At 37.2% G+C, this 24,273-nt stretch overlaps 1 protein-coding gene across 5 annotated transcripts in view; it reads left to right on the top strand.

Annotated features, from left to right (window-relative positions):
• The window catches only part of KDM4C (lysine demethylase 4C), a 400,055-nt gene that overhangs the window by 230,240 nt on the left and 145,542 nt on the right, over positions 1 to 24,273 (top strand). For 4 of the 5 annotated variants that reach the window (XM_029201477.1, XM_029201479.1, XM_029201480.1 and 1 more), the window contains 3 exons: positions 13,116 to 13,297; positions 14,949 to 15,162; positions 17,057 to 17,133. In XM_029201477.1, coding sequence (XP_029057310.1) covers positions 13,116 to 13,297; positions 14,949 to 15,162; positions 17,057 to 17,133 — 473 coding nt within the window. Of the gene's footprint in view, positions 1 to 13,115; positions 13,298 to 14,948; positions 15,163 to 17,056; positions 17,134 to 24,273 lie in introns of those variants that run through there. The other variant, XR_003790632.1, reaches the window with a different exon arrangement.

The raw sequence follows: 24,273 nt of genomic DNA, 5'->3' as shown, positions 1-24,273 counted from the left end.
AAGTATTAGATTAAATTAAAAATTTGTTTTAATACCAAAAACATTTTTGCCAGATGGTAATGGGCACCTGACTCTGTTTTTGGTTAGCAACCTGAGACCTGCCTTCTAGTCTCTCCTTGGCTGTTAATGGCTGTATGGCCTTGGAAAACTAAGTCATGTAACCTTCTAAGGTTTATCATATGTATGATGAAATTGTTGGATTAGTGATCCCAAAGTTTCATTCAGACTCTAAAGGTCTTTAATTCTATCAAAATATAATAGGAAGAAACTATCACAACATTTTAAATCAACTATACTCCCCGCCTCCAAAAAAAAATAAAATAAAATGTAAGGTCCCCAATCCTAATATATATATGTAACAGGAGAGGATACTGTGTAGTCCTCTTGCTTCATGCTAGCCTTTCTTGGAAAAGCAAAATAGTGAAGTATAAGAACATTCCTCATCAACAGTGTTTCCCCTCTGTAAAAAGTCCTTTTCTCTGCCAGTTTTGAAAAACAAATACTGTTTTATGATCATTGCATGTCATGCTCCAAATGTTATTAATTTTTACATAACGATCTCTTCTTTGTTCCATCAATTCTTATTAGCTTGAGGTAATATTATACTTTCATAATAAGCACGGTTATATTTCTGTCTGTTTAAGCAATAAAACAGCAACTTCAGCAGATTACTAAGCAGATTGGCTTGGAATGTTTGTTGATAGGTCACAACTAGTGTTTTCCTGCATTATGTGGACATAAAACATTAGATGTTGTTGGCACTCAGATTTAATGGATATTTTATCTAGCACTTAGCTTTGTAATAAATGGGCGTTCTCAGCTTAGCTTGATTTTTCTGTTAGCAAAGCCCATTGGAGTCCCAAGGGCATTGACCTTTTCTGCAATACAGGGAATAAAAATAAAAAACACCTTGCCCTTATTATGGAGTGGCTCGGTAAGGGTTTGATTGAATTAGACAAAAATGCGCTAGCTTTTTAACTCATGTTACACGGTTGCTTTCTGTAGTTTTCAGAATCAATCTTGAGACTTTTTTTAAAGTGGTTGGCATGAAGTCTTATGATCAGATGTCTATAAGTGCTGAAAGCATTGGGACTGTAAAATGAGAGTCAAGACTTTGATTTATTTGAATTCATGTGTGCCTTGTTTTACTCAAAGTCTTGTAGAAAACATCTGAGGAACAGCTTTTGATATTATAATTGTGTGGTTAATTCCATTCTTTAGGAAAATAAATTATTGTATTAGGTTGAAATGTATGAAATTGCTATTTGATTTTCATATATCTTCATGTATTACTTTACATTTCCTTAAACTTGTACACAGCCCCTTCTCTCTGGAGACAAGGATGTCTTACCCTATAGGCCATTGAATTATCCTGTGTTTTGTACTACATTTTAGGCATTTTTAGTTCTATCTTTTGTTTGGCTGTGAAACTGTGAATATCGAGAATAAGCATGCAGTTTGCAAAGTTAATGTAGCTTTTAAAATTTAATTTTATAATTACTTTATGGTCTTCATTTTCTTTGTTTTGTCTCTGACTATTGAAAACTTAGCTCTGGGCTGGCAATGTTTTTTGCAGGCTGACATTTGGGGACCATTGTCATGGATTTTAGGAAAAGACTTTTTACTTCTGGGAGGGTTGTTAAGTAATATGTGTAAGGCTCCCAAATAGAGAGTGGTTAGGAAGTGGCTCACTTTATCATCATTTAAATTCGATATAGTATTGTTTTATTCTTTTTTCTGATTCTTAGTTTCCCAGTTTTAGGGAAGTGATGAGGTGACATTTTTTTATACATACCACATGGACCTCTAAATTCTGCATTGTTTTACTGTTCATGTTTGGTTTTGTTTTGTTATGGGGAGACATTTTCAAGATTGAAAAGTGTAGGGATTTTTGTTTTGCTAATAAAAAAGTAGAAACCAAAGGAGAAAAGGTTTGTGATGATATATGAACATATTTGACTATTACTCAAATATTTCTGTAGTTGTTAAGGTCTTTTCTTGAGGAATCATACTTTATGATGCCTTTAAATGAGTTAGCCGAGGATCTGGGGTAAGACTCTTCTTGGGAGAAAACAGTGAGTACAAAGGCCCCAAAGGAAGGCAGTTAGTGTGGCATGTTTGAAGAACGGCAAGAAGAACCCCTGATGGCTTTGGATGTGGATCAACAGAATGAACGTTTGCTGCCTCGTCCTCTTCTTATTTCTGTACATCCTCTCGTGTAGTCCACACCCTTGTTTCTCTAGTAGTTGTCATTGTGGCTGCTCTGCATGAAGTTCTCTGTCTCCTTAGCAGCCGTTTTGTGTGATCTGCCAAGTGACACCTCTGTTAGTTCTTGGGTCAAAGTGTCTAAGGATCCTGCTGTCCTTTACACAGATGACCAGAGCTGGCTTTTAGCTAAGAGGAGCATTTTTTTTTTTTTTGCAGGTAAAGTGCAACATACCAGTTGTTCTTTGCTTGGAGATACTGTTTTGGCCATTTTAATATAGAGGCTGTTAATGAAATACTTTAAGAAACTGAAGGGTTCTTCCATGGGAAGTTTTGAACTCCTTGAAGGCAAGGGACTGTTGATTTTTGTTTCTTATCTCCAGCATCAGTCATATTGCCCAGTACACAATGAGTTTCATATGCTGTCTTTCACCTATCTTTGATTTGATTCTCAGAATAACTTCCTTTTGGTGCCATGTTGTCAGCTAGTTTTCCAAAGATATGCCAGCTTTTCTTTTTTAACATCTTTATTGGAGTATAATTGCTTTACAATGGTGTGTTAGTTTCTGCTTTATATCAGAGTGAATCAGCTATACATATACATACATCCCCATATCTCCTCCCTCTTGCATCTCCCTCCCACCGTCCCTATCCCACCCCTCTAGGTGGTCACAAAGCACCGAGCTGATCTCCCTGTGCTATGCAGCTGCTTCCCACTAGCTATCTATCTTACATTTGGTAGTGTATATATGTCCATGCCACTCTCTCACTTTGTCACAGCTTACCCTTCCCCCTCCCCATATCCTCAAGTCCATTCTCTACATCTGCGTCTTTATTCCTGTCCTGACCCTAGGTTCTTCAGAACCATTTTTTCTTTTTCTAGATTCCATATGTTAACATATGGTATTTGTTTTTCTCTTTCTGACTTAGTTCACTCTGTATGAGAGACTCTAGGTCCATCCACCTCACTACAAATAACTCAATTTCATTTCTTTTTATGGCTGAGAAATATTCCATTGTATATATGTGCCATGTCTTCTTTATCCATTTATCTGTCGATGGACACTTAGGTTGCTTCCATGTCCTGGCTATTGTAAATAGGGCTGCAATGAACATTGTGGTACATGACTCATTTTGAATTATGGTTTTCTCAGGGTATATGCCCAGTAGTGGGATTGCTGGGTCATATGGTAGTTCTAGTTTTAGTTTTTTAAGGAACCTCCATACTGTTCTCCATAGTGGCTGTATCAATTTACATTCCCACTAACAGTGCAAGAGGGTTCCCTTTTCTCCATACCCTCTCCGGCATTTATTGTTTGTAGATTTTTTGATGATGGCCATTCTGACAGGTGTGCGGTGATACCTCATTGTAGTTTTGATTTGCATTTCTCTAATGATTAGTGATGTTGAGCATCCTTTCATGTGTTTGTGGGCAACCTGTATATCTTCTTTGGAGAAATGTCTGGGTGGGTCTTCTGCCCGTTTTTCGATTGGGTTGTTTGTTTTTTTGATATTGAGCTACGTGAGCTGCTTGTAAACTTTGGAGATTAATCCTTTGTCAGTTGCTTCCTTTGCAAATATTTTCTCCCATTCTCACGGTTGTCTTTTCGCCTTGTTTATTTTTCCTTTGCTGTGCAAAAGCTTTTAAGTTTCATTAGGTCCCATTTGTTTATTTTTGTTTTTATTTCCATTTCTCTAGGAGGTGTGTCAAAAAGGATCTTGCTGTGATTTATGTCATAGAAGGGCACATTCTTTTGAACACTTCTGGAAAAGTTATTAATCTTTTTATTATCATAAATATACTCAGTGATGTTTTTGACTTGAATGGGAGAATAAAGGCCTTTTTTTTTTTTCCGAAAGGATAAATCTTGAAATATTTTTATATGGGAGATAACTGGGTGTCTGTCTAGATTGGCTCCTTCTGTTCCAGCCTGTCCTGTCATGTTAAAAGTTTAGTGTTTAGGGCATACATTTTAAGTAATTTTCTGGATGATCTTTGAAGAGATTTGCTGGAGACCCTACAGGTTATGCTGGAGACCCAGAAGGGAAAGCATCATCACCTGTTGAAGCCCTAGGTCTGTCTTACTGATGGGTAGCAGCTGTACAGCTGGTAGCTCGTGTACTCATTTGGCAGATGAAGGAATTGAGGTTTAGAATTATAACCGAACATTAAGACCACATAGATTACATGAATAAAACATTGTTTTAATTTATTCTAATAGGTTTGGATCAGAGCTCTACTCTTGTAACCATGCTTACCTCAAAATAGTTGAATAACCAGTGTTCTAGGCCATGGGAAGTCAGGCCTTTTATAACATTTGTTTCCTAGTTTATTACTTTAACTGTATAATGTGTGTTATAGATTTACTCTTGTGATCACTTAAACGAACATTTTTAAGTATTATTTTTTAGTTTCACTGTTTACTAGTTGCCCTCTTTAAAAACTTATGTATGCTTTTATATGACGAGCAGTGTAAATTGTTTTATGTAGAAAGTAAAAAAATAAACCCTTAATCATTAAAGTTAACAGTGTACATCTATAATAATCCCTGGGATCACGTCTTAGTGAGGCCCCCACCACGCCTTGGGAAGTGTTATTAATTGAGGGGGAAAGTTGCTCTCTAAACAATGGGGTATGCCTCTAGATTAGTATAAGTAGAAGTCTCAAGAAGGTTCTCTGAACATCTTAAGATTCTCAAGTGAATGGCAGCAAGCCTGACTTTCTTTTCAGAGCCAGAAAGTTTTCTGAATTCCCTGAGCTCCCACTTTCCTAGGGACCTCCTCCTCCTTCTCTTCATATGCTCTTCAGGATTGACTCTTTCCCCTGCAGTATGTTTGTTGCTGCTCTGGAGTCTCTGGGGTCAGCATGGGATGTACTGCTGACTTGCAGACTTTATAGTGATGTCTGGACAGGACACATTTCTAGTTGTCCCTTTGAGACTGATCTTTTGAGAAACAGCATTGTTTATGGTCGTGAGGAGAGGGCGGGTCCTACAAGCGAGGGTACTTCTGACAGCAACGGTGTGGCTTACTTTTCCCAGGCGCCAACTGGTGTCCTACAGTTTAGTTTCTTTCTTACACTAATGACTCAGCGTTAGCACAGCCCCTGCAGGTTAAGGACTCAGTCCCGTCTCACCAGTTGTCCCCACTTCAGATGCCAATTTCAAGTCCTTACACCTGACCATTGGGCTATAAAGTCTGGGGATTCCCTACAGTTCCCTCCTCAGGTTTGATAATTTGCTAGAATGGTTCAGGGAAGTCAGGAAAACACTTCTTACATTTACTGGTTTATAACTCAGGAACAGCCAAAAAGAAGGGATGCACAGGGCAAGGTATGAGGTGGGGGTAGGTGTGTGAAGAACTTTCATGCCCTTTGCAGGTACATTACCCTCTCGATCCCAGAACCCTGTCATTTAGGGTTTCTGTGGAGGCCCCATCATGGCTACACGATTGATTAAATCACTGTGTATTTGGCGATTGACTCAATCTCCAACCTCTCTCCCTTCCCCTGACGTCAGAGGTGGGGCTGAAGTGCTAACCCTCTACTCATGCACTGACTTTGTATTCATGCCTTGGTCTTTCTGGTGACCAGCCCCAATCCTGAAGCTATCTAGGCGCCCCCAGCCACCGGTCGTCTCATTAGCTGACAAAAGACACTTTTCAGTTCTGCGATTCCAAGGGTCTTAGGAGCTCTTGTGTTGGGAACTAGGGACTAAGACCAAATATTAATATTTTAACCAATGATGTTCCTCTCACCCATATCATTCAGGAGATTCCAAGGGTTTTAGAAGTTCTGTGCCAGAAACCAGGAAAAGACCAAATAAATGTTTCTTTTTATGTGACAATATCATAGCGAGTATGATTTAAATAGCAAGCTGGGAGGATCATTTTGGAGAAGTATTTAAAATACATTGGAGGGACCTCCCTGGTGGTCCAGCAGTAAAGAATCTACCTTCCAATGCAGGGGACGCAGGTTCGATCCCTGATCAGGGAACTAAGATCCCACATGCCGCAGGGCAACTAAGCCCGGGCGCCACAGCTATTGAGCTCGGGCGCTGCAGTGAGAGAGCCTGCGTGCCGCAAACTACAGAGCCCACATGCTCTGGAGCCCGCACACCACAGCTAGAGAGAGAAAACCCGCATGCCACAGCTAGAGAGAAGCCCGAGTGCTGCAACGAAGAGACCGAGCGCCACAACGAAAGATCCTGCATGCTGCAACTAAGACCCGACGCAGCCAAAAAAATAAAGAAAATAAATAAATAAATAAGATAAATACATATTTAAAATACATTGGAAGGATGGAGGGGAGTTGTAAGCAGGCTGCCTGTGAGGGGCTACTTAACTGTGATTTTATCTGCAAGTAATTTTAGAGGCAGAAGTTGTGATTGACCTCTTAGTACCCAGCTGTCACAGGTATAAATCAAATATTGTGGTTTAACTTTTATTTCTTCTTGAGCACTCTTAGTGGATTCTATATGCATATCTATTTCTACTACCTTTCTCCAAGAGCTTTTATTTCTGCCAGAAATATTCGGAGTTGGAGGCAAAAGCTTGGTTTCCTAGGTGTAAGTCAGAAAGAATATTTTTAATATTCTGGGATACTGTGTGCATGATCCAGGAGCTTGGTGCTTGGTTTGTAGGCAGGTAGGTTCTACTGATTGTTTTTTAGTGATGTGGCGATTGGAAAATTTTAGAGCAGCCATTTGAGGGTGCTGCTGGTATGACAGCAGTGTTTTCAGTGGTTTACTTCAGTACCTTTATCCAGGGTCATGTCTGTTTTCCCCATTCCCCCACCACAGTAGTGCTTGTCAGGGGGCTGGCTGTCCTTCATAGGAGGCCACTTAAACAGAGGAAACATGTCTCCTCTTGTGTTTCTGTAAATACAACAGTCCAGGAATCTAGATTTCTGCCACGCGATAAGAGGCTCACCAAGAAAAAAGATAATTAAGTGTCGGCATAGAATTTTTTTTTTTTCCCTGCTATAGCTGGCAAACCTTGCAGACCTTGAAGAAACGAGAGAAAAGAAGGCCTTCTTGCAGTATTGACTTGTTTTCTTTTTGCTTAAGCATTACTCGTTGATTGAGGAAAACAGTTTATGAGATTCTTGCTTGACTGTGAGAACACAGTCTGCACCAGCTTTGTTAGGGCTGTGTTGTTCAACAGTGACTCTGTGATACTAATACTTTTGGGTGAAAGTGCACATGTATAGTCAGTGATTCTCAGTCTTTTCCTCAGGACTGCTTATGCTCATAATCATTTTGAGGACCCCAAAGAGGTTTCATTTCATCTCCTTTCTTTGCATTTCCTTTCTTGAACTCCCTTCCCTTCCCTTCTCTTCTCTCCCCACCCCATTTGCCCCCTTGCCCCTTTGCCCCCTTTTCCTTCCCGTGGATTTACCTTAATGGTACTTATTTGCTGAAATTTAAAACAGGGAAACATTTAAAGTAACAATCATAAATGCATAAACAGTTACATTTCTTTTCTTGAATTCATCAATTAGTTTTATTTTCTAGGTTAAAACCCCCAAATTACTCTCATCTTTATTCATGTTTTCTATTATTAAAACAATTATTTTTTGTTCTTTTTAAAAAAAATTTTTTTAATTAAAAAAGGTTTTTTATGGAAAGGCATTTTATTTTAAATATAGCAGTGTGTACATGTCAATCCCAAACTCCCAGTCTATCCCTCCCCGCCCCACTCCGCCCCCCCCCCCCGTAACCGTAAGTTTGTTCTCTAAGTCTGTGAGTCTGTTTCTGTTTTGTACTTATTTGCTGAAAGTTAAAATGGAAAAATCTAAAGTAACAATAATAAATGCATAAACAGTTACATTTATTTTCATAAGAAAATAACAGTTTTCCCAACCATAAAAATAAAGAGAAGAGCAGCATTGTTTTACATTTTTTGCAGAGCTCTTTAATATTGGGTTTAATAAAAATTGGATTCTCATGTCTGCTCTGCATTCAGTCTGCTGGACCATGTTGTTCTGGTTGAGGTATATTTGAAGAAAGTCCAGCTTACTTGGGATACGTGGTTAGAAGGGGTGCAGTATTTTAATAGCCATAAAACTTGACAAATGGTGGTTTTTTAAAGATTAGTTGCAACATGAAATCTGAAATCCCATCAGTGAACTTTTTGTTCTCTATTAAGCTAAAAATTCATTGGTCTGTCTTGCACTTTGAGTGGCTCTTCTATGCATGCGTGATTTTGTAACGTCATGCATTGGTAAACAAAGATCTGTATCATACAGGTCTTTTTATATAATATAAAGAAATTATATTTGTTATTATCACCATCAATTCCATTAGAAATAGCTTTAATTATTGGGAAGCTGTCAAGCTCACAAAAGTGGATACAAATTTTCCAAAGTTCTAATTTTGACTCAGAAGCTTCAATTTCATCATTGTCAACAAATACTGTCAGTAGTTTTTTTGTTAAAATGAAAGCTTTCTTTGTTCACGTTCATTGCTGCCAGATACCCAAGTCTGAATAACCATAGCTTGTCTGTTAGTCATTCGTTCAAGTAAAAATGGTGTTCCATGAAAAAGGCAGCTCATTCAACATGCGATTCAATTAATTGCACATGTGCTTTTCCCAAGACAACCATTGAACTTCAGTGTGCGGCAGAAGTGCTTTATGCATACATCCCATTTTATTGCACATTTAATAAAATTGATATTTTTTCCTTTTGCTTCATCAAGGCATTGTTAAGAGAACAGCCCCCCACCGCCAACTGCAAATTTGAGATAGTCAAGAATATAACGACTGCATTGGTGCCACTGCCTTGATTCAAGCTAAGGCACCAACAGTTTTACCCTTCATAGCTTTTGTGTCACCATTACAGATGTCAGCAGTGTGACACAGGCAAATAACGTCTTTGTGTTATTATTTTTTCAGTTTTTTTAAATTAATTTTTATTATAGTTTCTCCTTCATGTTATTATGAAGTTGACAATACAGACCTCATGAAATTGTGTTGTGTGTCTCCTAGAGTACACAGACCTTACTTTGAGAACTGCTGTTACACTATTAGCTCTTCTTTTGTTCTTGTTGAGAATTACAGTTGGGAAAGAAGGGAGTTCTATGCTGGTAACATTTCCCAAATGTTTTTCCAAACTTTGATGCATTTGCACCAAGGGACCTTTCCGTTGCCTCATTCTCTCTTGATTCTATAGCAAACTGTGGCACTCGGGGTGAGACTCAGAGCTTCTGAATGTTGCTGTGCTGGTATATTAAAGAGATAATTATAGTAATAAAAACATTGGTATTCATTGAATGCTTACAATGTCCATGTCCTTGTATGTTTTTTTTTTGATTTGATATTTGTATATATTGTGGAATGATCACCAAAATTAGTCTAGTTAACATACATCACCACACAGTTACGAATTTTTTTCTTGTGGTGAGAAAAAGATCCACTTTTAAGATCCACTCCGTTAGCAACTTTTAAATATACAATACAGTATTAATCAATCAATTACTAGTTAGCTATTACTAGTTAACTAGTGACATATTGATATCTTAATATTATATAATAGTTAACTATTTTTTTAACATCTTTATTGGAGTATAATTGCTTTACAATGGTGTGTTAGTTTCTGCTGTATAACAAAGTGAATCAGCTATACATATACATATATCCTCATATCTCCTCCCTCTCCTTGTATGTTTAATATCTGCCCCTGCCCTCTTCTTTTGTGAAGGTGTTGTGAAAACTAATTTGATATTTAAAAAATCTTTAAAACAGTGTGGTCTATTTTCATTGCCTGACAATTACAAAATGCATCATATAGGGAAGTAAATATATACCAACGAGATTACAGTGTAACTTTAGAGGTTCATTAGTTAACTATAGTTGAAGAGGAGGAGGAGAGGAAATTCCTAGGCATAGTGATGCCAAATGATCAAAACACTTAGAAGCTACGACGCAAAAAACATTTTCCCTCTTCCGTATATTGGAAGATAGAAAGTATTTTTTTCAAAAGTAACTGGATGAAGAAGGTACACTAAAAAGAGACCAGAAACAGGAAAGGTGTTTAGAGGCTGAAAGGGAGGATTTTCATTTGGAATTGTGTGATGATGAGAGTATTCAGATATCCTGAAAGTACTTTGCCCCCCAGAATATTTAAGGCTTGTAGTTTACATGAATATCATGAGTCTGGGAAAGCCAATAGCTAAGGTTAGTCTATTCTTGAACACTGCCATGGTTCAAAGGTAAGCAAGAGCTCTTGGAGATAGAGGAGGGGTGAATAATTTGATGAGATAATTTCAGGAAGACAAAATACTTACCGTCAAGAATGTGCCAATGTTTCTGACTTTTAAAACTAAGTTAAGGGCTTCCCTGGTGGCGCAGTGGTTGAGAGTCCGCCTGCCGATGCAGGGGACATGGGTTCTTGCCCTGGTCCAGGAAGATCCCACATGCCGCGGAGCGGCTGGGCCCGTGAGCCATGGCTGCTGAGCCTGCGCGTCCAGAGCCTGTGCTCCGCAACAGGAGAGGCCACAACAGCGAGAGGCCCGCGTACCGCAAAATAAATAAATAAATAAATAAAAATAAAACTAAGTTAAAATCTGAATAATCATTATCACGTACTTATGATTAAATGCCATCTCTTTCTCCCCTCTCATAAAATTCAGCATGGAATTGACAGACAGATCATATGAAAGTAAGATAATTGGCTGGATTTTACGTAATAACATGTGCATTATATAATCACTTCAGAATTTACAAAGAATTTTAGCACTTTGGAATTTAAAAAGAAATTTTACATTTACTATTTCATTTTAATATTAAAAAGAAAAAAAACCCCGAAATAGGTGAGAAAGGAATAATCACCATATGAGAATCTATCTTACGGAAAGAGTTAGAATTTAAAGCTAGGTCTTTGGGGGAGTTCCCTCGCGGTCCAGTGGTTAGGACTCAGCGCTTTCACTGCCGTGGCCCCAGGTTCAATCTCTGGTCAGGGGACTAAGATCCTGTTAAGCCTTGTGGTGTGGTGGGGGGGTGGAGGGAAAGGTAGGTCTCTGGACAGACAGTTCCTGTACTTGGGACTGCACAGTGTTCCTGCCATGCTGCTTTGCATACTCTGGCCTGGAGAGCATCCAAACAGAAGACAAATGCTCTTTGGGCCAGAATATGACCTCATTTTGGGGCAGGACAGCTGTAGAGCAGGGTCCTCTACCAGATCAGTGTTGAGTCTGAGGACAAGTTCAAGGTGTGTCCTAGATCAAGTCTTAGACCAAGTCTGCCAGAGGGCTTGGCACACACACTTTCCTGCCCTCTGGCTCCACTGTTAAGAATGGTTCTTTTCCCATACTTCTTGTTCATTTTCACTAGGCTTTTAGGAATTAAATATTTCCTTAATCCCTAAAAATATTTTGAGAACTCATCACCTTATCTTATGACCATCTAAAGGAATAAAAGCATCATCCGTCTTGTGAGTTTCCATCTTTTTTAATAAAGCAAATGATACGATAAATTCATTGTGAGCCAATAAGTAGAGTCCAAGTTATTCAAACCCAAGGATTTTTTTTTTCAGTTTAGATCTCATTTTTAGTATATATGTTGGAGATATTAGCTATTAGATTTTTTGGTATTTCAAGTTCCTGGTTAACTTTCACTCCCATCTTTCATTTGTCAAATTTTGGTCTTCACAGTAAGTCTTCTATTGTGTATTATAAGGAAACTGAGGTGGAAACTGTTAACGTTTAGTGTCAGATTACTTTATTTCAAATGTAGGCAAAGGTTCTTACCTTTGTTTCAAACACTGCCTCTGACTGAATGCTAAGCATTTTCCACTGTAAATAATAATGCTGCTACTGCTGCCGATACCGTCACCACCACCAGCACCGCCATGGAAACAGGAACGTTCTCTTTTGCTTCAGCTGGCATTTGATGTCTTTTGAATTATTTTCAGCCTAATTTAGCTCTTCCTATTTTCCACTTGAGCAAATCCACTTTGACTTTTTCTAAAACAGGTAAGTCAACAAGGCAAGGATAGGAGCACATTAGTTCATAGGTATACCCCTTCTGGGACTTGAGGACATTGCTCTACAGTATTTATTTGTAGCACTGAGACAGCTGGTGAGGAAGTTTAGAGTGTATCACAGCTGTACAGACATCAAGTACTAGAGGTAGCTGTGGTTGCTCCCACCCGCTTCGATATACTGTCCTCTGCTATGGGCATGAGGAATTTTTACTCTTAACCTGTTATGTCTTTCTGTATTTTTCTGGCCTTCTATAAATTTTTGTAAAATGTCATTTTTGTGGAATAGATCTATGCCTCTTTCATGTTAACAGATATACATGCTTAAGAGATTTGACCCTCTGGGAAATCATATTGAACAAATGAGATTTAGCATAGGGATTGTCTTTTATACCCATGTAATGGCAGTATATCACTTGGCACATGATAGGTGCTCTGTAAATGTTATTTACATGCATTTTGAACCTAAAAGTTAATTAAATGAAACACAATTAATAAATTTTTATTAAATCATGCACAATGTTAGGTCAGAAAACTAAAAATATCGGTAAGACAGATAGTGGCTAGCAAATTCCACTGCTAGCTGGAAGATAATCTCACACATATAAACCCTTTTACCCTGGGAGGTATCATGGTAGCACAAGAAACATGGAAGGAGTGGAGTTGAGAGGAGAGAGCGGTTTAGTGATTCCTGGCAGGGATGGGGAAGGAGTGGAAAGGAGGGTGGTCTGTGTGGCCGTTGGATCTCAGGTGATGATGCGGACGATGAAGATTTTGTTTCACCTCTCGGAATATATTTGAAAGATAAAATAGGTTTCCTGTCTGACATTAATATCACAGGTACTTTGGAGTGTGTGCTTCTTTTATAATCAGGGTTATTGTTTTAACCTGAGTCCCCTGCTCACTGTGTTTTCACACCCTTTCTCTTAAGAGTTGCCCGAGGTTCCATCGATTGAGGAGGAAGTGGAAGAAACCGAGTCTTGGGCAAAGCCTCTGGTCCACCTTTGGCAGACGAAGTCCCCAAACTTTGTGGCCGAGCAAGAGTATAATGCAGCCATGGGCAGAATGGAGCCGCACTGTGCCATCTGTGCTCTGCTCATGCCCTACTACAAGGTAGCCAGCGGGAGGGGCCCCTGCCCACGTCTCCTTTCACTGCAGCACTTTGTGTGACTGTGAAAACACAGGTGAATCTCTGTAGGGTTAGTAGGCACATGAAAAGGAAGACATTAGTACTTCTGTAGCTAATGGCTATCATAGAGCAGCAAATGGAATTCCTGAGTGCCACTTGAGAGACTTTTCTGTGACAGTGCTTTATCATTTTTGAATGTCTTGGTTTATTTCAGTCAAGGGGCAATTCCAACCTTTCTTTCTACCCCTTTCACCAAGAAACACAGAGCTTAAAGCTTAAGAATAGTAGAAGCTTACAAAGAGAACTTAGATCTAGTCTCTGCTCTATGTTTGAAAATATTACTCTCAATCATATAAATGTCGGCTCTGGGCCCACATTTAAAATATCTCTCTTCATCTTCCCATGTGGAACATGCAAAAGACACAGCAGGACTCAATGCAAACTGAATTGTCCAGTTCACCCTCATCAGCCAGCCCTTCATGATATTATTTTCAGAAGTCATTTTGTATATGTTATGCTGATAGCATCTTAGGTCACAGAGGGCCACATTCTCCAGCACTAACACAGACAAAATGATCTTTCAGAATCTGGTAAGAGTAAAACTACCAGATCCGTTTTTAGATACAATATATTTTAAAGTCTGTTGATGTAAACATTGTGTTCTGGGTTATATTTCCACTGATAGGGTCAGAAATATTTTACTCAAGATCACATCATTCCTAGAGTTCCACATTAAGTAATTCTGGTTAGACGTTTCAGAGCATGAATATGTGTGATGTGCCACATTCTCAGACCTTTGTAAATAGAGGAAGTAGTTCATTCACTTGTCTTTGAATGTGACACTGGTGAGTGATTAACCTTATTTTTATTTCCCATTTAGTCACTAATTTTCTGTATTTTCTTGGGAAAACTTACCTTTATATTGATTCTTGCTTCTGTATCATAATCTGCCTGTATATTTCCCCGATAATTAAAAAATTCCAACTAAAATTATAAGATTTGGGGAAATTTATTAATATAGGGTCTCTGGGGATAATAAGATAGTTCATTAATTAGTTTCAAATAAACACTGAATATTTGTTGTAAATTTTGGTGAGAGGTGACGATTTCTTTTTGAACATTATCCTTTGTTATTTAATGACATTTGCTAGATCTTTCTGTCTCGCTGTTTTAAAACTTTGTGGTGAGTCAAAAAGCCTTCAAAAACTCTCTAAATACTGTTGTACAAATTAAAACTGAGGTCTTTGAAGCTACTCCTTCAGGTGTAACCAGGTAAGATTCTTCAGTAAATGAAATCAGATCTGTTAACCTAGTGCAAATAAAGAAGCAAAAAAAGTTCATCAGAAGAATTGATGCTTTTCATGAACTATGTATTTAAGAACGTAGTTTTAGTAGCTCATCGATTTCTGTACCAGCAGATGTACAGAATACCCTCTCATTCTTACAGCTTAGCTTCTGGATGGGAGCCTGAGGAGCGGCACTGATAAAGAGCTAATAGTGGGTCTGGGAGAACAAGGGGAAGTACAGCAGCTGGAAGTTAGTGGATTAACAGCTATTAGGGGATTTGAGTGACCAGCAAGTGATCTGAGCTCTTTTCCATGTTCTTCGCTCACGTGGAAATATTCTGTTTTTCAGCCAGATAGCAGCAATGAAGAAAATGATTCTAGATGGGAGACAAAATTAGATGAAGTGGTTACTTCAGGAGGAAAGACTAAGCCCCTCATTCCAGAGATGTGTTTTATTTATAGCGAGGAAAATATAGAATATTCTCCACCTAACGCCTTCCTGGAAGAGGATGGAACAAGTCTTCTGATTTCCTGTGCAAAGTGCCGCGTACGGGTTCATGCAAGTAAATGAGTCTATCACTCATTAATCGCTGGCTTTTCAGTGCTTCACATAGTCTCTATTTCTCACCCCTTTGTAACCTGCCGAATCTATCACATTGTACTGTTGGCATTGTTAATGGTTGGATCATTCTGTATCACATTTCTTCTAAGAAAGTATGAATGGGTGTAATCATCCTTTTTCCTCCAATTTTATGTGGTATCAGAGTGGAGAACAGATCTGGTTCTGTTTGTTTGTTTGGGGTCATTGTGGGATTCCTTTCACATGCTTGAATTTTACTTAAAGTTTGTAAAAATTGAGTTTTAATCTCTAATGTTGATTCATGACCGTTTTCCTTTGTTACTTTTGAAAGAGAAATGAGTATTCTTTTGGTGATTTGGGGAATTATTGTTAAATTTAATTATCGAGTTAAAATTTTATTCTTTGTAAGGGTAGGGAGATCTTCATTGCCTTCCCGGGGGAAAAAGTGCTTAGAGTTGTTTTCCCCCAAGACTGAGAAAGTTAGGCTCCATACCTGTCTCAATTTGGTGTTTTTACATAATTGCGTTAAGTGGCAAATACATTTTTTTAGATTGGTCTGCCATTTAAATCCTCTAAAATGTATAAAATGGATCTATTAAACATTGCAATTCTATTTTAAAGCATTTTAATATTCCAACTCTTACCAAGTCAAATGTTCTGTTAACGTTCTTACGTATGGTGTGAGTCTGTCAGTGTAGTATGAATGATTTATGATAAAGGTATTACCTTCTATATTTACCCCAGAGTAATACCAGTCTTGTGTTAAGGTTGAAATTGCCTGGCTATCTAGCATTTATTTATTAGATACTTTCATCTTCCCCAAGGAATTTGAACATGATGTGCTTGAAATGTAATTATATAAAACTTCTTATTTGCTTCTATCAGTTTGTAACACACATACACATATATATACACATTCACTCTACGTGATTATATTTATATGACAGTGCACCATATCACAAACAAGTTTGGATTTAATCTTGACTCCAGAATGCACTAGCTATGCAATTTGGCCATAATATTTTATAAACATGTGCTTGAACTAAACACTTTATGGTCTTGGGTAACTATGATAGGCTTTTCTTTGGGTAATTACATTTCTGTTATTTTCTCTTCCCATGTCAAATGTTATAGAAATTTGATATTAAAAATTACTCCTTTAAATTTTACTCATTTAAATCTTTTAAAACTCTTTCTTCAGGAAACCAGAGTAACACATGTTTGTTGATACCATATAATTGCTACATATATTTATATCATCAGCTATCTCTTTACATCGTCATTTTGAGTCAGGCATGTACTGAATGGACAAATAGAATTGAAGACAGCTCTTCATCACTAACTATGAATTGTGCATCCTTTGTTCCTATCACTGAAATTAAAGCTAATTAAACATAATTTTTGAAATGTAGTTTTACATTACATTAATTTTATGCACTGATTTTATGTACATAAATATCGTGTCACAGTTTATTTATTGTGTCATTTTAAAACTTCCCCAAACTTTGCTTCATAAATTGCAACTTATTTTGAAATATGTTTTGCATGAGTAAAGGACTAGAATTGACAATTTAGAAATTTTCTAATCACACATTAAGTATTATCATCAGTATTCTCTATAATAACTGTTGTGAGCACTGGTAACTATTAAGATGCACACTCTCATTTTTTTCTGGCAGTGATAATCCTATTAGCTATGAGGCATGGGAACCAAAAGTATCTTTGAGCCAGCCTTGCTAATGTTTTGTTCTAAGCAGTGAGAATCAAAAATGGTATGGTAGGCTGCTGTTCCGATTTTATTTATTCAGTGCTAAAATGTGTAATATTGTCAAAATGCAAAAGACTTTAATTAATGGATCCATACTATTATTTTACAGGTTGTTATGGTATCCCTTCTCATGAGATCTGTGTTGGATGGCTATGTGCCCGGTGCAAAAGAAATGCATGGACAGCAGTAAGTGGCTAATTTTAGTATCTTTTAGCTCCTTTTCTCACTCCATCCACTGTGGGTCCATTTAAATCTAGTGGTCAGGTAAGATAGTACACAATGCTTTTGTGTGCCATTCCACAGTTACCTGTATTTCTTTGTCTTCTCTTTCCAAATCATCCTACCTGGTAGCTCTATATCCATTGTGGAAATTTTAAATACACTTCTAGGCATCACCGTTTGCTCAGGAACCTATGGAGACTACTGGTTTATTAGAGCATGTCCAAACTATTGCTTCATGTTCTTGCCCAGCTCTATTTTGCAATTCTTGAAAATAAGTCTTCTAAGTAACAGTGAAGGTGGGAATCTTCAGTGACCTCTCAGGAAACTGTGCTAATTCACAACTATTCCACTAGCGTGAGGTCTTCCCCGCTTATTCATTCGTACATTCATACTTTAGAAAATTTTAGAGTGTTCTGTGCTAGGCATTGCTGTGAACTTGAGATAGAAACTTCAACAACAAATGGTTCCCCACTTGGAGAACACAGATTTCTCTTCACCTAAACTGTTTTTCCTGAAGACCCTGTTGAAACTTTAGCTTACATCCAAGCATTACGTTCCATTCTGTTAATCCACCGTGTCACCCATTTTGCCATTTGATTATGTGCTACCTTAACTTTTCTTAAAAATTCTCTTTCAAGAGGTATCAGAACATGTTTGAAAGTGAAGACCGATCAGATCTCAAGACTGTATCCCTCACTCTTGATCTCAGAGCAGATGCTCAGCTTGATTTTGATTATAATAGTAGCATTTGCTTTATTCCTTAATGACCTCTAATGATAATGAATTAAATTTCCTTGCAACCAAAGTTACAAACCGGAAGGACAATGCTTTACATGAGGAAAATTTATGTCATGATTATGTATGTTTAGCTCTCAGTGTTGAAATAGACATATGGTGACTATAAATTAAAGGCATCTGTGAGAACGTCTTTCTGTATGATTTTATTGCTGGCATTCACTCTGGGTAGTGAGGGGAAAATGGGGCAAAATATGGACACTCTTTATAGTGCAAATAATCTGATTTCATATTAGAGGTAACATCTCCAACTTAAGAATTCTTTTCATTAGTGGGCCCAGATAACATTTTGGTATTTCCTTTGGTGTGTTCATTATGTTAACAAAAACTGTATAAACGTACAGCATCTTTAAAACAGCCATGAAGTCCTGCTATAATAAATATATTCAGCTCTTATTTATCAAGCTGGTTCTATTCATATTATATGAGCCAAAGTAAGGCCTTGTAGAGTCAGTTTTACTAATGATATCCCCTCATTCACCCTGAAGTATAGATTTAGAATTTAGAGATATTCTAATCCAGTTCACCAAGGCATGAAGAGTTCTCTGTTCCATCCACAGTTACTGCTTGGCTCCTGTGCTCACACACCGAGCAGTCCTGTTACCCAAGGTACTACTGTCCTTTGCATGGCAGAGCCAGGGCCAGGCCTAGGCCAGCCACCCTGATTCTAAGGCAGCTTCTGATCAATTACGTCATTTTCCTTTAGCATGTCTACAGAAGGAAATACTTAATCACTCTGCAACTGATCTGAAGCATCTTTCTATTAACCTTAACCCCTCCGCACCCTCAGAAAATACAGTGTGCCTTTTGTATTTTAATATTGATACCATGTAAATCTCTTTTAATTTGCAATAAAAATGGGAGCTCTTAAATACAGCTTTGCATTGATTTTTTTAAACCTACATAATTTCTTAGTTCTAATTGGAAATTATCTGAATTCTCAGTGAGCCAATTGTTTTTTCAGTTTATTCGTTTTGAGTGAACTTTGTCCATGAAGCTCTATTTCTAAATTTTTCTCCTGAGAAATAATTGAATTTTATTTTAATCGTTGCCGAGAAGTAACTGATAATATTGATATTTTGGCTTTAACACCCATATTTAGTGTGGCATTGAGTATTGCAATATTAATTTTTTACTAAGCACTTAAGTATGATTCTTTGGATTTTGTGGCTGAAATGATTGCATTTTGAAAGTACGCTTAGAACTTGCTTACTTAGGAATCAGTCTCACACTGTTAGTTTTAGGTTCCAGAGGAGTCCTAGACCTCCTTTTATTGATAAATAGAAGCTCTAAAAAAGCTAATGGAAATCTAACGAAGCAGCTGAGGTCAAATGCTATTTCATTGCTGGCTTTTATTTCATTAACTCTAATTACTAATTGTTTCCTGGGATTTTCTTTTTAAACATGGTTTGTGAAGGTAAGGCTTATTCATCATGAACACAAAACACTCCAAGAGCATATTTTGCTCGGGATATGTATTTATACAACAAATGTGATTGTTTCAGTTAATTCTGTTTCCTTTTATGATTAGTGCTTTGAGTATCTTGAGGTAAGAAGAGGGTAGCCTGAAACACCTTGTATTCATTTTCATAAGGTATGTGTGAGAATTGTATGTGGTAGTTCTATTTTTTAAAGATTCTTCTTAAAGAGAGTGTTGATGGGTGAATGGATTAAAAAAAAGGTTGTGTGTGTGTGTGTGTGTGTGTGTGTGTGTGTAGATACACACACACACATACACGTACAATGAATATTATTCAGCCATAAAAAAGGAAAGAAATCCTGCCATTTGTGATAACATGGATGAACCTGGAGGGCATTATGCTTAGTGAAATAAGTCAGGGAAAGGCAAATACTGTATGCTCTTACTTCTATTGGAATCTAAAAAAAACCTGAACTCACAGAGCATAGATTGGTGATTGGCAGGGGCGGGGGGTGTGGGTGAAATGGGTGAAGGTGATCAAAGGGTACAAACTTCAATTACAAGATGAATACGTTATGAGGATCTAGTATATAGCATGGTGACTGTAGTTAACAATGCTTTATTAGATACTTGAAAGTTGCCAACAGAGTAGATCTTAAATGCTCTCACCACAGAGAGCAGAGTAGATCGTAAATGATTTAATCACAAAAGATAATTATGTGAGGTGATGGAAGTGTTAATGAACCTTATTGTGGTAATTATTTCTCAATATATAGAAATAGCAAATCATCACATTGTAGAACTTAAACTTATACAATATGTCAATTATATTTCAATAAAGCTGGGAAAAAAAGAACACTATATCATAGAGATAAGTATCAATTATTTAAATTTTGGAAGCAAAGGCATCTCAGTGATTATTTCATCCAGTCCCAGACCATAACTAAGTAAATAAGTTCATACATTAGAAGATTCTGTCAGCTTCAACTTGGGCTTGGTGGGTGAGAATGTACATAAGGCTGGAATCAATGTTCACAGACCAGCTGTCTTTTTATTTACCAATTGTAAAGCGTGGAAGTTGCTCCGGACCAAACTGCCCTGCTAGTTTTTAAGTAACTGGAGGCCAGAACTTTGTCTCATTTTTCTCTATAACACCCCTAACACCTGGTATAGTGTTGGATCATTTCTGAACTTGCAGAGCCTTTATCTGTGACCTTGGTCTGTGACCTTCAGTGCTCTCACCATTTCCAGTTTTGGTTTAGTCCTCACTGTGTTTCATTTTGCTATTATTTCTTTACTTTAGCCACTTACGTCATCTAAAATAAGAAACAACAAGCTGTATTGCAGCTTTACCTGCATGTGTTAGAGGGAGAGATTAGTTACAAATTTTGAATAACACCCTAACTTGGATTCTAGAATCCTAGCTCCCTGCTCACATTCAAATGAAATGAAATGAAACAGTGAAATAATTCCCCACATACCTGTCTCTCCTGACATTCAGGTTGTATATCTCATAGTTCTAATTAAATATCATTGCTTTGTGCCTGTTTGTCCCATTTCAGTACTGCTCAGATAAATAGATCTGTATGAAAGCTATGTTTGCGTTTATTAGAGTATTTTATTTTGAGCTCTGTTTGTTTCCAACCCTTTTGTGATTATGTAATTCATTTTGGAGCCATTTTTACTCCTTCATTATAGTAGCGCTTTAGAGTGCATTCCAAACATTACCAAGTTCTGTTTTTAGGTGTTGAATGTCATTACTCTGATTCTAGAATGTGTTTCTTGCTATTTTGAGTCTTAATTTGAATCTAATCACTTTTGACCTAAATTACTAGAGTTTTGTGTCTAATCTGTTTATGGATTTCCATTTTATAATGACTACAAGTTACTGCTAATTAAAAATATAATGTAATATTCTCACTGTAAAATTACAGAATTTGTATTGCTTTCTTTCAGGTTTTTTTCCCTACCATTTTCTTTTTTATCCCTATTTTGAAAAATTGTTTTTGAGTCTGAGTATTTCTGTAAAATTCCTGAACTCTACTTTAGGGCTTCACTTCTAATTATGAAGGAGGATGTTAGTTAAATGTCTGGAAATGAACTGGTAACTTAAATACTTTTATTGTAAAAAATAATAATCTATGTGCTGAATACTCTGTAGAGTATTAAGAGGTAATATGCTAATAAATCACAGGAGGATTTTCTATACTGTCTTCTAAAGAATTTATAAATGGAATTCTAAAGAATAAAATATAAGCAGGTTAAGAGGTTAAAGAAGAATATGGATAAGATTTTCTCTTTTTAAAATTTAGGAATAATGTAGCTTTTTGGTGGTTGTTTCTTTGCAGGAAATCTGGATGTTTCTTTTGCGGTGGGGGTCACTGTGAGGTTTTGTTTTAGTGCCAAAATGGGAGTGAAAACTTCATGGGAAGATTGGTAATTTAACATATGGGAAGTCACGTCATACTCAGATTTATGACTCTGACAAATCTTGAGTTGCCAGTCTTCTGTCCAGTGTAGCATTAAGCCTGTGCTGTAGGTTTTCATTGTCAGTGTGAAAAAGTCCAAGTAAAGTATCATTTGTGCTATGCCTTACTAGGGAGCTTTTTTAATCACCATATGTAATTCTTGGGGGGAAGGGAGGGGTAGACACAGTAGCTCACATACCTATAATCTAAAATCTTAATTACAGGAAGATTTAAAAGCAACGTAATGAGAAGGTTTGACTAGAGATGTATATCTAAGGCCTCTTCTCACCCTAAAATCCCTTGATTCTGTGTTGTTTTTTATTTCCATTTTGCCTTAATTAGTTTTCCTTAAGAATTGGGCACCTTCAAGAAATGTAAATTTATTCCTGTATTTCTTAACCTGGTCAGAGGTGATGAGTAACAGAAAAGTATAGGAATTGGAAGTGACATTGGTAATTATTGGCTGGATCAGTGTAGATTTTATGTGTTCAAGGAAACTTTCATTGTTTTTTAAAAAGTGACTTTAAAGGCCTTACTATAACTTTATCTACCTGATGTTCAGGAATCTGTGGCAATGCACATCATCCTCGGGATTTCTTTTTATTTCAATATATCCCTTTGCTCTTAATTTAGGAGAATTTGTTTAAATATTTTCGTTGCAAAGTAATAGAGTAAAATACACAGTTGTATATTATATTGTTGGGTGGATATTGCCATGCTATGAAAAGGTAGATTTTGAAATGGAAAATTAAAATAAAACACCTTAAAGGTTAGAATTTTCATTCTGTATAATGAAATACATGAACTAGGTAATTGCACACATTTATTATCTATTGAAGAGCATTTATTACACTCTGTAGAATAATAAAGTTGTACTATATATGTATAACAAACATAGCATTCTGTTTTGTTTTGTTTTTTCAAAATGGTTTTAAGAAATCAAAACCCAAACATGAAATAGGTTTTCACCTTGGCCACCTATCTATTCACTGTCTTTATTTTGCTTCTTTGTTTTTTTTTTAAATGGACTAACAGATATGAGCACAGGCTATACCTTGATAATCATTTGGAATTAGCATCTTCTTTCCTCTTACAAAGAGTGGAATAAGCAATTGCAGTGATTAAAAATAAACATTTTGGTGCTGTTTATTTATTTTTATTGCTTGATTATAAATAAGTGGCATCTATAGATTGAGTAGTGGTTGCCATTCATGCCCTCCAAGGCTGCACATAGCTATTCTTTGGCCTTTGAAAGAAAGTGAAGTGTTTTCTCTGCATGAATCATAATCACAAAGTTAAAATCTGGAAGTACCTGAGGTACTGGTCTTTAAAAAACCCAACCCCACAGTGTTGCTAAAGCTTATGAGCTAAAGAATCTATGTCATTTGTTGGAACACATTTATCTGAACTCTTAATCTTTGGAATATACCTTAGTCTTTTTTTTTTTTTAATTAATTTATTTTATTTTTATTTATCTTTGGCTGCATTGGGTCTTAGTTGTACGCATGGGCTTTCTCTAGTTGAAGCGAATGGGGCCTTCTCTTCGTTGTGATGTGCAGGCTTCTCATTGCGGTGGCTTCTCTTGTTGGGGAGCACGGGCTCTAGGCGTGCGGGCTTCAGTAGTTGTGGCACTCGGGCTCAGTAGTTGTGGCTCACGGCCTCAGTAGTTGTGGCTCGCGGGCTCTAGAGCGTAAGCTCAGTAGTTGTGGCAAACGGGCTCAGTTGCTCTGCGGCATGTGGGATCTTCCCGGACCAGGGCTCGAACCCATGTCCCCTGCACTGGCAGGCAGATTCTTAACCACTGCGCCACCAGGGAAGCCCATATACCTTAGTCTTAACTCCGTACCCTTAAGGCTCAGGTAAAAATGGTCAACTTCTTGGAAAGTTGGTAACTCATCTTTGGGAACGATGAGGTCCCAATCCCTATAACTCTATGTACTCTGGCTAATAATGGAGGAAGGTGGTCTAATAGGTAGAGTCTGACTCCTACTTTGCATTGAGGCTGGTCCTATAGATAGGGGCGTAACTGATACGAAGCAACCCTAACCGCACTCTGTTAAATCTGAAGGCAGTGCTTTCTCTTCTTTCTCTCTGACATGGGAATTCTCTTAGGGTAGAGATAATTAAAGAAAATGTATGTGGCTGAGGATTATGTTACCCTTATCGCATAATACAACCATTATATCTCCTCTCCAACTCCTCAAATAAAAATAGTGGTACTGATAATAGATGTTAGAATTGCCAGTCATTTGGCTCTTGGAAGTCTTGTGTTTTAAAAAAAGTAATAGTTTCATTTTAAAATGTTTGACCTACAGATTCAGAATAACTGCTGATTTAAATATAAACCAATATAAGTAGCAAGGATAGAATTTTTCTAGCTTCCATAAAATTTAGTACTGGCAAAGACTAAAGGATTCTTCA

Source organism: Monodon monoceros, unplaced genomic scaffold (genome assembly GCF_005190385.1).
Source record: "Monodon monoceros isolate NGI ecotype Baffin Bay Population unplaced genomic scaffold, NGI_Narwhal_1 Super_Scaffold_5, whole genome shotgun sequence".
NCBI lineage: Eukaryota > Metazoa > Chordata > Mammalia > Artiodactyla > Monodontidae > Monodon > Monodon monoceros.
Note: the sequence above shows the minus strand (reverse complement) of the source record. Positions and strands in the feature narration are given on the sequence as shown.